General features: G+C 42.0%; 1 protein-coding gene across 3 annotated transcripts in view; it reads left to right on the forward strand.

Moving 5' to 3' along the window:
- Nucleotides 1-13,924, forward strand: part of LOC132402195 (retinoic acid receptor RXR-gamma-A-like) — a 282,730-nt gene that overhangs the window by 142,833 nt on the left and 125,973 nt on the right. The window contains exon 1 of one of the 3 annotated variants that reach the window (XM_059984906.1): nt 11,785-11,973. The exons of the other annotated variants lie outside the window; for them this stretch is intronic. Within the exon in view, the coding sequence (XP_059840889.1) occupies nt 11,925-11,973 (49 nt within the window). The 5' untranslated portion in view covers nt 11,785-11,924. Of the gene's footprint in view, nt 1-11,784; nt 11,974-13,924 lie in introns of those variants that run through there. 3 annotated transcript variants of the gene reach the window in all.

Consider the following 13,924-nt stretch of genomic DNA (forward strand, 5'->3'; position numbering starts at 1 on the left):
CATAGCATCCCTTTCAGATCATCTCCAGCACTTTACAGCCAATGCTGTGTACTCATTGTAATGCCAAACAATACTGATTTGGAGCGACTTCTTCCAGTGTCAGAGTCTGTATAGAGTCAGAGTTAGAGAGTTACAGCAGGGAAACAGGCCCTTCAGTCCAACATTTTCTTTCTGACCAAGGAGCCTACCTGAGCTAGTCATAACTAAGACCCCCATTTTTAGCACTACACACGCGGGGCAAATTATACTGGCCAATCAACCTACCAATCCATACATCTTTGGGATGAGGTGGAAACCAGAGCACCCAAGGGAAAATCCACACATTCATGGGGAGGGTTAAGCTAAGCTAGGCAGTTCTTTTGAATAGAGTGAATTGAGAATGACTCAGCCGAAATACTAACAAGACCCAAAGTCATCTATTAATTTAGGAATTGGATGTGTTTAATGAGTTGGGATAGGAGGGTGAAACAATGGCTGCTCTTGGAAAACAGTCCCAAGTACAATCGGCCAAATGACTTCTCTGTATAGCAAATCCTGTATGTCATCAGGGTCTTGGGTTGATTCCCAAACTTCATCATCTTTCTTACCACCAAGTCAAAGTTGGGTAGGGAAAGCCTCCCTTGACTGATGAATTCATTCTTCATTCCCCCACAATGAAGAATGCTGAAAGGCAGAGAATGACTTCTGTCTCTTTACTGAAAGGTGATACTTTCCCCATTATCAACTTTACAGCTTCTTTCGACATTGTTAGTGGTATTTTTCTTTGATCTAATATTTTTGTCTCTTGTTAACCACAGCTGAACCACATTTTTTGTAGCTTAAGAGGTATTTATTTGTGGTAACTCCATGGTGATATTTAAATGTTGTCCATTGTTTATCTGCTATCATAGCTTTCAATATGGTTTCCTGGTTCACCAGAGACAATTCACATTTCCTACCTTCACAATTAGCTTTGTTTAACTTAAAGTCCCTGGTTTCAGACTGAACTAAACCTTAATAGAAAATTCCATTGTAATTGCTCTTCTCGAATGACCTGTTATCTACTGGATTATTAATTAACCGTTCTCATTCCATAGTACTAGATCTAAAATAGACACCATTCATTGTCTTCCTGGCTACAGTGATAGAGTCACGGGGCATGAATATGGGTCCTGCTTCCAAGAGGTCCAAAGTGGCCTAGGTTCTCTTCTAAGCTAGTTCCATTTGCCTGTGTCTGGCCCATATCCCCTTGAACCAGGGGTTTCCAACCTTTTTTATGCCATGGACCAATACCACTAAGCAAGGGGTCTGTGGACCCCTGTTTTAAAACCCCTGCTCTAAACCTGTCCTATCCACGTACCTTTAATGTACCATCCTCAACCACTTCTTCTGGCGTTTCATTCCACCTATCACCAACCTTCTAAAAGAAAAATTTGCTCACAAGGTCCATAAAATCTTCCCCTATCACCATAAATTAATGTCTCTAATTCTTGATACCCAACCCTGTGAAAAAAACCAGTGTGCATTGACCCTATCTGTGCCACTTATGATTTTATGTACCCTCATTCTACTTTTGGAGTGAAAAAAAATTGTATACAGTTCTGATCACTGAATTATAGGAAAGACGTCAACAAAATAGAGAGAGTACAGATGAGATTTACTAGAATGTTACCTGGGTTTCAGCACCTAAGTTACAGAGAAAGGTCGAACAATTTTAGGTCTTTATTCTTTGGAGCGTAGAAGGTTGAGGGGGGACTTGATAGAGGTATTTAAAATTATGAGGGGGATAGATAGAGTTGACTTTTTCCATTGAGAGTAGAGGAGGTTCAAACAAGAGGACATGAGTGAGAGTTAAGGGGCAAAAGTTTAGGGGTAACATGAGGGGGAACTTCTTTACTCAGAGAGTGGTAGCTGTGTGGAGCGAGCTTCCAGTAGAAGTGGTAGAGGCAGGTTCGGTATTGTCATTTAAAGTAAAATTGGATAGGTATATGGACAGGAAAGGAATGGAGGGTTATGGGCTGAGTGCAGGTAGGTGGGACTAGGAGAGAGTAAGCGTTCAGCGCAGACTAGAAGGGCCAAGATGGCCTGTTTCCGTGCTGTAATTGTTATATGGTTATATGGTTTTCAAGGTAAAAGGTCTGAGCCTGTCCAACCTCTTCCTATAACTCAGTCAATCAAGTCATGGCAACATTCTTTTCAATTCAACATTCACAGCTTTCAGCTTTCTTACGCAGGACGACCAAAACTGTGCGCAATACTCCAGGTGCAATCTCACTAATGTCTTGTACAACTTCAAAATAACATCCCAATTTCTTTACCACCCTATCTACCTGCAATGCTACTTTTGGGGAACCAAGCAAATGTAATCCTATGTTCCTCATTTCCAAAACACCAGCCAGTGAATGTCCTAACCTGGTTTGTTTTTCCAAAATTCAACACCTCTCACTTATCCAAATTCATTTTTCCGGAAATTAATCTTGTATATATTCCAGGAATTTATAAATAAGTTTTCATGATTATTGTGTTACCCACTTTACATACTCCTCTACTTTACTAAGTTATGCTATGTATTTTGGTGTTGTTTATGTCCTTGTATACAGCTTCCACCTAGGTTTCTGCACCTGGCTGTTTAACCTCTACCCAAACCAATTCTACCCTGATGCCTGGCCCACGATCCATGCTAATAATTTATCCCGGCCTTTGTTATTCACATGAGACTTAATGCTTTTCTAATTTTTCATTCTCCTCTGAATGTAAACTGCCCTGGTATACGTAATTCCCAATTTTGGAAAATCTGCAGCCTCACCTCTCTAATGACAGTAGTATTGAAAGCTTTAGAGTCATGGTCATAGATAGATACTGCATAGATATTGTTCATCATCAGCCTCTTATTTACACTAATCCTATATTAATTGCCTTTTTTAAAAATTCTCTGCACGTTCCCATGAACACCCAGCCCTCAGATTTTGCACACTAGGGACAATTTACAGTAGCCTATTAACCATATAACAATTTCAGCACAGAAACAAGCCATCTTGGCCCTTCTAGTCCGTGCAGACGCTTACACTCACCTAGTCCCACTGGCCCGCACTCAGCCCATAACCCTCCATTCCTTTCCTGTCCATATACCTATCCAATTTTACTTTAAATGACAAAACCAAACCTGCCTCTACCACTTCTACTGGAAGCTCATTCCACACAGCTACCACTCTCTGAGTAAAGAAATTCCCCCTCGTGTAACCCTTAAACTTTTGCCCCCTAACTCTCAACTCATGTCCTCTTGTTTGAATTTCCCCTACTCTCAATAGAAAAAGCCTATTCACGTCAACTTGATCTATCCCCCTCATTATTTTAAATACCTCTATCAAGTCCCCCCTCAATGTTCTATGCTCCAAAGAACAAAGACCTAACTTGTTCAGCCTTTCCCTGTAACTTAGGTGTTGAAACTCGGGTAACATTCTAGTAAATCTTCTCTGTACCTTCTCTATTTTATTGATATATTTCCTATAATTTGGTGACCAGAACTATACACAATACTCCAAATGCCTTGTACAATTTTAACATTACATCCCAACTACTATACTCAATGCTCTGATTTATAAAGGCCAGCATACCAAAAGCTTTCTTCACCACCCTATCCACATGAGATTCGACCTTCAAGGAGCTATGCACCATTATTCCTAGATCACTCTTTTCATATGCATTCTTCAATGCCCTACTATTTATCATCTATGTCCTATTTGGATTATTCCTACCAAAATGTAGCACTTCACACTTATTAGCATTAAACTCCATCTGCCATCTTTCAGCCCACTCTTCTAACTGGCCTAAATCTCTCTGCAAGCTTTGAAAACCTACTTCATTATCTACAACGCCACCTACCTTAGTATCATCTGCATACTTACTAATCCAATTTACCACCCCATCATCCAGATCATTAATGTATATGACAAACAACATTAGACCTAATACAGATCCCTGAGGCACACCACTTGTAACTGGCCTCCAACCTGACAAACAGTTATCCACCACTACTCTCTGGCATCTCCCATCCAGCCACTGTTGAATCCATTTTACTACTTCAATATTAATACCTAACGATTGAACCTTCCTAACTAATCTTCTGTGCGGAACCTTGTCAAAGGCCTTACTGAAGTCCATATAGACAACATCCACTGCTTTACCATCGTCAACTTTCCTCGTAACCTCTTCAAAAAATTCAGTAAGATTTGTCAAATATAACCTATGAATCTGCACGTCTTTGGGATGTGGGAGGACACTGGTGAGCCCTAAGGAAGCCTATGTGATCACAGGGAGAACATATAAACTCAACATAGATAGCTCCAGAGGTCAGGATTGGACCTGTGTCTCTGGCACTATGATCACCACTAAGCTGCCCATTTGTTTTTTAAATTCACCTACATTGCAATGAATGCTACTTTCAGAGTGATAAGGTGGCTAGAATATCATTATCATTATTCATTGTCCATTTTCTTGATAACCAGAACAAACACTCTCCTCCCCCGCTCCATCCCACAAATATTAGAATCAACCCTTATCTCTACATCACTTGTTGTCTGATTTGCTCAGACACTGGATCAGTTCACTTAAAGTGAAGGCCATCCCAATGAAGTAATTCCCTCTCTGCAGAACTTTTACTAGATTTGTATTCGTTGAAACCCGTTCCTCTTTCACCACACTTTGAGCCACAGGTTCAGTTCTCTGGTATTATTTACCCTTTTCCATGATGACAGATGTTGAGCAAAGTCCAAGGAATCAGGCTTCTGCATAGCAAATTGAGGCTGATCCCAGTTCAAGCCCCATCGTTGACACTGGTTTGCATTGGGCAAGTCACGACATCTTGAGGTGTGCATCCTCAAAGCAACCAGGGTTAATGATTGCTCAACAAAAAGGAGCACAGACTTTTGGATTGAAACTCCCCAAACATTGTTGGTCAAACAAAATATACCTATTTGCCTTAGTATACAAATAATATACTTTATTTGCCTTCACATGACAAATAAATAGAGTGACCCTGTACCTTCTGACTACATATCTCCAGCTGACTCTGAAGGGCTTTAGAATGCTAATAGCACTCATTTCTTTTTGATACAATGATCTTGTTTATTCATAAGCACAATATTACTGGTAAATTTGTCATACTGATCATTTAGTGCTGAGTGGCAAGACACCAGGTCTGCTCCAAAGCATACCAAGCCTTGGTCAAGGACATCAATTGATTGAAAGACCTAAAAGGGTAGACCAGAAGAAGCCCCTTTGATGGAGAGGTCCTCAACAAGGGAAGAATTCATGAACTTATAGCTAAGCCACTTGGGGGCAAACTGAAGCAATTAACAGACTGTAATACATTCTCGGAAACATAGTCACTGCTCTACATACCGTCCCTACACATCTGGAGAAGAAGGATGCTTATGTGAGAATGCTGTTCTTGGACTACAGTTCAGTATTCAACACCATAATTCCATCCAGGCTCAACAGAAATCTCAGAGACCTTGGTCTTAACCCTGCCTTGTGTAGCTGGATCCTGGACTTCCTGTCAGATTGTCGGCAGATGGTAAGAGTGGGCTCCCTCACCTCCACCCCTCTCACTCTCAATACAGGAGCCCCTCAGGGCTTTGTACTAAGTCCCCTCCTTTACTCCCTGCATACCCATGACTGTGTCACCACCCACAGCTCTAATCAGCTAATTAAATTCGCTGACAACACTACATTGATTTGTCTAATCTCAAACAATAATGGGATGGCCTATAGGGAAGAAGTCATTTCTCTGACACAGCAGTGTCAAGAAAACAACCTCAATGTCGCAAAAGCAGAGGAGCTGGTTGTGGATTACAGGAGGAATGGAAACGGTTTAATTCCTATTGACATCACTGGATCTGGGGTTGAGAGGGTAAACAGCTTTAAGTTCCTCGGCATCCACATCACTGAGGACCTCACGTGGTTCGTACACCCCAGCTGTGTGATGAAAAAGGCACAACGGTGCCTCTTTCACCTTAGAAGGTTGAAGTTTGGTACGGGCCCCCAAATCCTAAGAACTTTCTACAGGGGCACAATTGAAGCATATGGGAACTGTACTTTGCAGCGAGTGGTGTGGGCAGCCTAGCGCATCTGTAATTGTGAACTTCCCACGATTCAAGACATTTACAAAGACAGGTAGAGGTGTGAGAAAAGGAATTGGCTGAAGGATCATTGGGGACCCGGGTCACCCCAACCACAATCTATTCCAGGTACTACCATCCAGGAAATGGCACCACAGCATAAAAGTCAGGACCAGCAGGCTCCAGGGCAGCCTCTTCCTCCAGGCCATCAGACATTAACTCATGCTGATTTGAGTGTATTTTTATGTTACATTGACTGTTCTATTTATTATAAGTTATTACAAATAACTAAGATTGTACATTGCACATTTAGACGGAGATGGAATGTAAAGATTTTTATGTATGTGAAGGATGTAAGAAATAAAGTCAATTCAGTTCAATTCAATTCAAAGCAGAGTGTTAACAGAATTGTTTCCATCTGAGAGTGAGTGGCAGGACAGCTCAAGAAGCTACTTGGTTTTGTCATGGTCCCTTCTGGAAATTGCCCACCTGGCTATTTACCTCAGGAATTGGGCCTCATTCACCTCATTTAGTTCCAATCATTCCCAGGTTCCACTAACTACATCTGTTTTCCATCAGCAAATGCAGTATAAAAACCCTGTGAGCACAACAACGAGCTGCCAGTTTGTTGGTCGACTCTGGTGTGAGTAACCTCGTTTCATGGTTCTTAGGATTACCAGTTCTAGGTCAAGCATTGCTCCTGGATACCCCACGCTCACTATGTTAATAACGCCTCCCGACTCTGCCTCCACGCCCGTTTTCTGCACTTGGGTTTGTTCCACCACCACGACCTTGCAACAGGTTTCTCCTGTTCTTGTGCTCATGTCTTCAATCATTCCACTTGACTTGGAAAGATTGTACTACAAACATTTTTGATATATGTACATCAGAATCCTGAACAGGATCCTGGCCCCATCCAGCCTGCTCCATAATTTTTTTTCAGCATCATCCCCATGCAATTCCTTAAATATCAAGAAATGTATCAATCTGCCTAGTGACTAAGTTACAATGATGCACCACACCTTCCCAAATGGACAAACCTTTGCCTTGAAACTGTGACTTCTAAACCTAGGCTCCTGTCTAGGGAAAGCATTCTTCCTGCATTCAACCCCCATCCCAACCCTGCCACATGTCAAGTCTTCTAATAATTTGTTTTGATGAGATCTCCTCTTATTCTTTCAAACTCAAGAAAATACATTCCTAGTCTACATCTTTCTCCTCTAAGGGCAAACTCACATTATAGACAAAGCCTGTAATAAATGTCTGTTTAAAGTACCCCTCCAAAACTGCACGGTTGAATTCCCTGGCCTTGATTTGGATAAATCTTTCAGTAATACAGCTGAAAAGTCTGATCCTGTAGCATTTGCTTTATCCAGTACTTTCAACTGTTTCTTGAACTCATGTTGAGTTGCTTGACACTGATTTCTGAGACTGTTGGTAGCTCAGGAGAAGTCAAGTTAGATCATTCACTCAGCAATGCTGAAAGACATTGTTGTGAATGCTTTGCACTTGTTTGGTGCATTCATATGAAGTTCAAAGTAAACTTATTATCAAAGTACATTTATGTCACCATACACAACCTTGAGATCTATGTTTTGCAGGCACACTCAATAAATTTTAAAAAGAATAACAACCATATTAGAATCAATGAAAGTCCTCATCGACTGGCATTCAACCAGTGTGTAAAAGACAACAATCTGTGTAAATACAAAAATAAATAGATAAGCAACAAATATCAAGAACATGAGATGAAGAGACTTTGAAAGTCCCATAGGTTCCCATAGGTTATGGGAACATTTCAATGATGGGGCAAGTGAAGTTGCATGAAGTAATCCCCACTGGTTCAAAAACCTGATGGTTGAAGGGTAACAACTGTTCCCAAACCTGGTGGTTTGAGTCCTGAGGCTCTTGTACCTTCTTCCAGTCAGCAGCAGTAAGAAGAGAGCATAACCTGGCTGGTGGGGTCCCTGATTATGGAAACATCAGGAAACTTGTCCTGATGAAGGGTCTTGGCCCGAAACGTCAACTGTACTTCTTCCTAAAGATGCTGCCTCGCCTGCTGCATTCCACCAGCATGTTGTATGTGTTGCTTGAATTTCCACCATCTGCAGATTTCCTTGTGTTTGCGAGGAAACTTGTTTTTCATTGCTTTTGAGAGTGGAGGTATTTTCAAAGCCTTTTCTTTTTCCTTTTCCTTCAAAGCCTTTAATAGTGTAACTGTTCATCATTGGTTTTAAGTTGATGCTCTGGGACTGGAGAGCTTTGATCTGATCAATTGGCATGTTTTGATTTATTTGCAGAATATAGAAGGATATTAGTGAATCTGATGGACTTTTACAACAATCCCCTCATCTAAGGACTAATATTAATTAAGCTAAGTTTTATTTATTTACTTAAACTTTAGATCCCAACATGCCAGATGGGGAATTCAACTCCTGCCTCTGGGGCATCTGAACTCCAGTTTCTATTCCGCCACTCTACAGGTTATTACGGGATTCTTTTCCTGAGAACTGTCTGTAACAGAACTATTTGTAAGTTGGAAATGAACAGATGCAGTGTGTGGGAGAGGATCACAGAAACAGCTGTGATAGGAGTGCAGGCAGGCAGCATAAGAGTGGCTGCCAGCCAGCCTCACTGACTCAGTGAATGAGGGAGTGAGACTGCTTAGCCACACTGACCCTGCTCGGCTCCTCTCAGCCACCCATTGTTGCAGCTTAGGGTGTGGGGGTGGGCAGGTAGTGGTGTGTAGAAAAGGCACATAGAAATACCCATTCTCATTCAGCAGAAGATGCCTGCAACCTCACAGCTGCCTGCAAATCCATCCCCATGCACCCCACTGGTCTCCAACAACTTGTCAACTACTTGGAGTGTTCATAACACAGGTGTTCATAATCCAGGGAAAACCTGTATCATTTGTTTGCTGCTGCTTCTGCCATGAGGTTTCAGATTGTATTGACTGTATAAAGCGAGAGATACTGTAATACAGAACAAAAAAAACTTGGAGAAACTCAGCTGTTGAACAGCATCAGTGGGAGGAAAGGAATTGTTAATGCTTTGGATTGAAACTATCCTGATGCAGAGGGAAGTTTCAATGAGATCCCCATCATTCTTTTGAACTCCATCAAGTACAGACACAGAGACATCATATGATCTTCATACATTAAGCCTGGAATCATTCTTGTGAACCTCCTCTGGATCTGTTCCAAAGCACATCTTTCATTAGATATGGGCCCAAATTGCTCACAATATTCCAAATGTGTTCTGACCAGCACCTTATAAAGCCTCAGCATCAATGTTTTCATTTTCTAGACGTCTTATTTTCTCTTAACAATAGCACAGATGTTTATTTAATTATTCTGACCCCTCAATATAATTTTACGAGCCACAATACCTGTGCTAATCCTTTCCTTTCCCAAACATACAACCTGATTTTGTATTTATAATATTCTAGACTCATAATTCATTTCCCTTATAAGTTTCTTGGAAATCTTTTGCCCAAATTCTTTAATTACTCCCAACTTTTTCTGGCAACTTTATCAGAATTAGATTTATTATCACTGACTAATATGATATGAAATTTATTGTTTCGTGGCAGCAGTACTGTGCAAAGACATAAAGCTACTATAAATTACAAACATAAATAAAGCAAAAGAAAATTAGGTAGCGTTCATGAGTTAATGGACCATTCAAAAAACTGGTGGTGGAGGAGGGGAAGAAGCTGTTAGTGAATTGTTCCAAATGTATCTTCAGGCTCTTGTGCTACTTCCTCGCTGGTAGTAACAAGAAGAGGACATCTCTGGATGGCAAGGTTTCTTAATTATGGATGCCACCTTCTTGAAAATGCCCTTGATGATAAGATGGGTTGCTACAATGATGGAACTGACTGAGTCTACAAACCTGTGAAGCCTTCATACCAGGCTCTGATGCAGCCAGTCAGAATGCTCTCCATTGTACATCTATAGAAATTACAAGCTTCTTCCTTGGATTTAATACTATTTTCATTTGCTCCTTTAATTCAATAGTTAGACTATTTTTTGTGCTTTAGCGGAATTTTCATTTTCTGCAACTCATGGATTGCAATTCATGAAAGCATGCAATTCATGGATGCTATAGATACAGACAGCCATGAAATGTTAGCTCATTGCTGTCTGCAGTCATCCCTGAGATATAGTTTCCCCATCAGCTATAGCCAAACTGCCAGGACACTTTGGAAACACAAGAGACTGCAGATAGTGGAATCTGGAGCAGCAAACAACTTGCTGGAGCAACTCAACAGGTCAAGCAGCATCTGTGGGAGAAACCCATTAACAATTTGGGTCGAAACTCTACATCAGGATCAGGACCAGGGTTTCAGCCCGAAATGTCAGTTCCCTACGTGCAATTCACAACCTGTCACTGATAATGATGCTTTTGACAGGAAGCAGCAGCCATTCCTCACCACTTGGCGATCAATGCTCACGTTGCCAGGTTTCTACAGTATATAGAGAGCATACTTGGAATATTGCCCACAAGTTCCTTTTTCCTTACCTGGGAATGAGTGTATTTGTTATTGAAGGAGTAAACTAAGTTTTAGTCGCCCTGTTATAGGAAAGATGTAGTTAAACTGGAAAGATTTATTGGAACATACAACATTCAGGGTTGATGCAGGAATAATGTTACTGCTCACTGTTAAGACTGGAAGGAGGAGCAGAGCATCAAGGTAAAGGATTGGCTCTGCAGCACTGAGAAGAACTGGAGACACCAGGGAGTAGAAATGCAGGAATCTGCAACAGGCACACTGTCAAAGGAACTTGGTAGGTCAAGCAGAATCTGTGAATTGCCATTGGTTTGTGTCAGTCCTGATGCAGGGCTTTTAATATGAAAGGTGGACAATTTCTCTCCTCTCCACCCCCCCCCCCCCACCCCAACAGATGCTGCTTCACCTTCTGACTTCTTCTGGCAGATTGTTACTGAGAATTGTCTTCACTCAGAAGATGATAAACCTTTGGAATTCTCGCCCTAAGAGACAAAATGAAAAATAGAAACATAGAAAACCTACAACACAATGCAGGTCCTTCGGCCCACAATGCTGTGCTGAACATCTACTTACTTTAGAAATTACCTAGGGTTACCCATAGCCCTATATTTTTCTCACTGGATCTATTCTCATAAGGCATGCTCCCCAATCCTGTAACTGATTATATTCAAGAATGGTTTAAATAGATTTGTCGGCTATTAAATTCGTGTCTAGTTCAGGAAAGGGACTGAATGGTCTGCCTCTCTGCTTCTATTTCGGACGTTATTGTGTGCTTGACATGTGAGACAATATCTTGGTCAATCCAGTCAACATTATCTAGTTGAAGGACTTTGCTATGTCTGTTTCTCTGTTTACAACAGATCAGGGGAGAAGGAAAAGGGGTTCAGTGGTTACAAAACGCTGAAGGTAGAAATTAAGTTGCTTCACAAGAGTGGTTGGAACAGAGCTCAGGCGGGGGTAGAAAGTCCGCACTTTGCCTGGCCCCAGTGAGTTACGTTCCTTGTAATCGAGTCTTCCAGCTGTTCTGTAGCTGGGGCAGTCATGGCGAGAGAGGCTGAGCGGCCGACTCGTGCTGCTATGCTGCCCTGCTCCTTTAAGAGCGCGGAGGAGCGCAGTGAGGAGCGGTTGCACCCACCGGCCGCTGACACATGTGCTGGAGCTGGGCACGGACAGCGCTTAAAACGGGGGTGCGCTCTTACGTGTCCGGCAGCGGGACGGCCGGTGACTCGGCACCCTGTGCTCGTCCATAGAATAGCCGAGGCGTGCTGCAGTCATCAGCAATGAAGCGCCAGTAGCAGCGAGGCAGCAACATGTACGGACACTACCATCACTTGGTGAAGCTCCCCGTCACTTACAGCCGTAAGTAAAGCGCCGGCACATTCCCACACCCATCAGTTCCTCCGTACGCGCATCTCCTGTTACGCTGCCTTCCAGCTTTCCATCTCTCTCTTTCCCTTTACCCCTTTCTCTTCCAATCTTCCTTTACCTTCCTTTCTCTTAATCTTCCTTCCCCCGTTTCTCTATATCTCTTTTTCTTTCCCTTTCCCTCTTCTTGCTATTTCCCCTCCCCTCTTCCCCCCCCTTTTCCTTACCCTTGGTGCCCCTCGCTCTCCTCTCCTCTCTCCCAGTTCCCTTCAACCCACCCCCCCCCCCAGTTTTCTTCACCCATCCACTTGTTCATGTTCTTTTTCCCTCTGCCTTCTCCTTTGAGGTTAATATGTTTTTAAGATTAAATATTGCTTTGATTGATTTATTAAAAGGAAGACTTGTCAACCCTTCCCTCATTGTTGTTGTTCTAGCTGTTTCCCTGGACAGGGGAATACAGATGTTGTTGGTGGGGGAGAAGGAAGTCATGAAACGAAGGAGTGTGGGAGAAGCACTACCCTGGGATGAGGAGGGTTATCATGGGACAGAGGAGTGTGAATCTCAGCTCCTAGCTGTGTGCCATTGGGTTCAGAGCCCTGGATCATTTCATCCTCCAGCTTGGGGAGATTTTCAAACTTGCAGTGACAATGTTGTCTGGCACCTTTTCTTCCAACATACCCCATCTCTGAGGCTCCCTTCAGTATCTCCCCATCACCTCCACTAAACTGCAGGTGAGAAGAAGAGGTGATCTGCCCCTCCCACAAAGGGGGATTTGAGATGACCTCAACCAGGCTGTAATAGTGGTCTATCCATAGTTCCTCCTAGGCAGTGTGACTTCACTCCCCATGCACACAATTGGATATTGTCCTGTATCCCAATGCAGGACAATAGGCTGCTGCCAGAATTGCAGAAATCCTGGAGTAGGATTGGAGAAACCTTACTGCATAGTGCACCAACAGATTTCTAAATGGACAGTATCCTCAAAATATTTTTCTTCTTTTTGTACTACTTATTTAATTTTTAGAAATGTATTTTTATTGTAATTTAGTTTTTTTTATTATGTATTGCAGTGTACTGCTGTCACAAAACAGCAAATTTCATGATGTACAGTATGCCAGTGATATTACACCTGATTCTGATTCTAGCATTAACATGCAGCAGCCACCAAAGTGAATCTTCTGTCTAAAGCTTCAGCACATGCTTCACTTGCTGTACGTACCATTTCTTCTGAGTAGCATGTGCTTTTATTAATTCTTTGGGCACACATTTGATGTAGGTATATTGTCACATGTATGGTAACGAACTTCTGCTATACAGATCCTTCAAACAGATCATTCCATATATAAGTACATCAAGGTAGTACTAAAGGAAACCAGAATGCAGAATATAAAGCATACAATTGCAGAGAAGGTGCAGTGCTAGTAAACAACTAAAGTTCAAGGGCCACAATGAGATGTATTGGGGGATGTGTTCATCCTCAGCGTATGAAAGGTCCTTTCGATAGTCGTGTAACAGTGGGTGGGACAGAAGCTGTCCTTTAGTCTGGTGGTATGTATTCTCAAGGTTTTATAACTTCTGCCCATTGTGAGAAGGGGGAAGATCCAATACTAGGGTGGGAGGAGTTCTTGATTATGTTGTCTGTTTTTCCGAGGCAACATGGATGTCATTATCCCTTCGGAGTAAGTCATTTAATTATCCAGCTTCTCCCTTTTGTATCTCACACTTTGTATTATTTAATTCACATGTGCATTAGATTACACATTTCTCCTATTCATGTCCTAACTTCTGGTTACAACGATCCTCACTACGTTGTCAGATTTTGCATTGGCTACAAGTGTCAAAAGTATCTCCTCTTTATTCAAGTCTAGATGACTTGTATAAAGTCCTAATATTGACAATCTACAGGGCTTCTCTGTCCTAAATATAAATGAATCTACAGATTCTG

Source organism: Hypanus sabinus, chromosome 11 (assembly GCF_030144855.1).
Source record: "Hypanus sabinus isolate sHypSab1 chromosome 11, sHypSab1.hap1, whole genome shotgun sequence".
Taxonomy (NCBI): domain Eukaryota; kingdom Metazoa; phylum Chordata; class Chondrichthyes; order Myliobatiformes; family Dasyatidae; genus Hypanus; species Hypanus sabinus.